The sequence below is a fragment of the Alligator sinensis genome, unplaced genomic scaffold (genome assembly GCF_000455745.1).
Source record: "Alligator sinensis unplaced genomic scaffold, ASM45574v1 scaffold366_1, whole genome shotgun sequence".
Taxonomy (NCBI): domain Eukaryota; kingdom Metazoa; phylum Chordata; order Crocodylia; family Alligatoridae; genus Alligator; species Alligator sinensis.
Window position 1 is genome coordinate 240,766 of NW_005841851.1, and position 1,924 is coordinate 242,689.

The 1,924-nt window shown below is 39.7% G+C and overlaps 1 protein-coding gene across 1 annotated transcript in view; it reads right to left on the bottom strand.

Moving 5' to 3' along the window:
• The window catches only part of CLSTN1 (calsyntenin 1), a 56,443-nt gene that overhangs the window by 13,789 nt on the left and 40,730 nt on the right, over window positions 1–1,924 (bottom strand). Inside the window, exon 10 of the mRNA XM_025212241.1 lies at window positions 1,271–1,392. Within this exon, the coding sequence (XP_025068026.1) occupies window positions 1,271–1,392 (122 nt within the window). The remainder of the gene's footprint in view (window positions 1–1,270; window positions 1,393–1,924) is intronic.

Sequence of the window (1,924 nt, forward strand, 5' to 3'; positions counted from 1 at the left end):
AGGGAAAATGCTAGAAAACTGCTAGCTGAACAGATGCATTGCAGCATAATAATCTCACTGCTTAAATAACCATCACCAAATAGATCCCAAACATTATGTAGAAGCAATTAAAAGAACATTTATACAAAAATGGAGACACACAGGCTTAGCTTTTGCTCAGATCCCTCCACAGAGTCCCTGCACTCTCAATGGCAGTCTTCCTTATCATGAAGGCAGAGGCATAACTACGAATTTTGGTGCCCCTGGGTAAAGATGTCCGAGTCAGGGCTACTGAATGCTAGAGAGTCTTATGACACGTGGGCTGCTGGCAAGATGTAGGGTCCTCAGTTCTGCCACTCCAGCACCGGCTCTAAATTAGTATGTGGGGCTGAATCTCTGCTCACCACCCCCCACCTTTACTATACTACTGCATGATGGTTACCAAACCGGAGATGCGTTTGCAAAACTGGGAGATACGACAGTACAGGAAACACTAAAAAAAGGGAAGTTCTCTGGAAAACAAGTGGGTTTTGTATATCTTTGGCTAAAGCAGTAATTATGCTTAGATTGAAATCATAAGGCCTGCCCAGTGAAGAAATATTTACTCTTTGAAAGAATATCACAGGGCATGCTAATTCCGTCCCCAAAATAACTCCTAAACCAAATAATTGCTTCCCTTCGTAGGCTTATTACAGTATTTAATGCTTGATCAAGCAAACCCCTTCTCATTAGACAGACTGATTCTCTACCAACAATCTGTCCATCTAATGTTGAAAATATGCCAGAAAAGTTTTCTTAAAATGGTCAGAAGGATTAAAAGAAAAGTGTATCTGTTATTCTGTTACATGCTTTGACCTACAAAAACATCACATGTTCACAAGTGCTTAATTGTTACAAACATAGCAGAATGCTTGCAAGGGATTTGTTCTTGAAGTATTATTGCTGTCATCCTAGCAAAGCGAAGTTTCATCAAATCTATGGTTTTACTAACATTTTGTTTGCAGTGTAAGGCCAGATTGTACCACCATCCCTTATACTGAGTTGCACTTTATTCCCAGTTGACTTTAATAGGATCAAGCTGCATGTGTGTGTATAAAAGGATAAGAGAATCTGGTTCCAATGCCTTAGCGCTACTACAATAAATTTGGCTGGGTTTTTTCAACTATGGAATGGATTTAGAGTTGTAAAACACACCCTTACTTTAATTTACTATTAAGCATTTAAACCAAGTTTTAGCCTTTTGTGGTTATCATTTCACTTTGACTTCATAGCAAGTGTCCTTCCAACTCACCTGGTTTAACTTCCAATGGAATTCCGCAGGTTTGTAGGTCTTTCCCTCTGAAGGATCTTGGCGGAAGAGGAAAACAAGTCGGCAGTTGTGTACGTAAAGAGAGTAGTGGTGCCGGTTCATATCTGCACAAGAGATTGGATTCAGGTTATTCCTTCTCTCATTGTCTTGTTCCCTAGAACTCCAGAACTAAATGCAACAATCCAATTCCATGTTTTATATGTGGGTAGACATGATGCTTCTGAGGAGGTTAAAGCACACACATTTCTTGCCCCAAGAAATCTATCTAAACTAAATGCACAGATAAGACACTAAAGGGAACAAGGTGGTGGGAGCAAGGATGAAGTCATTTCATATCACTCATATCATACATAAATCAGCCAAAGCAGCAAAAGAAAAGCAGGCAAACCCTGGGAACTTTCTATCCCAATAGTACTATTTGCCCTCACTGTCCCACAATACATTTCTATGATTAAATACTGATAGCCCCCCACCCACAGCCCTATTTTTTTTTTTTTTTAAAGGAATGGGCTGCTAATATACTCTACAGCATACTGTTGAAATGAAGAGGAATTAGTAATTCCAGAAATAATCAGCTCCACACAGTACTGTATTAGAGTAGGGGTAACTGCACAGGCTGTTTTGGAGATCGGCATT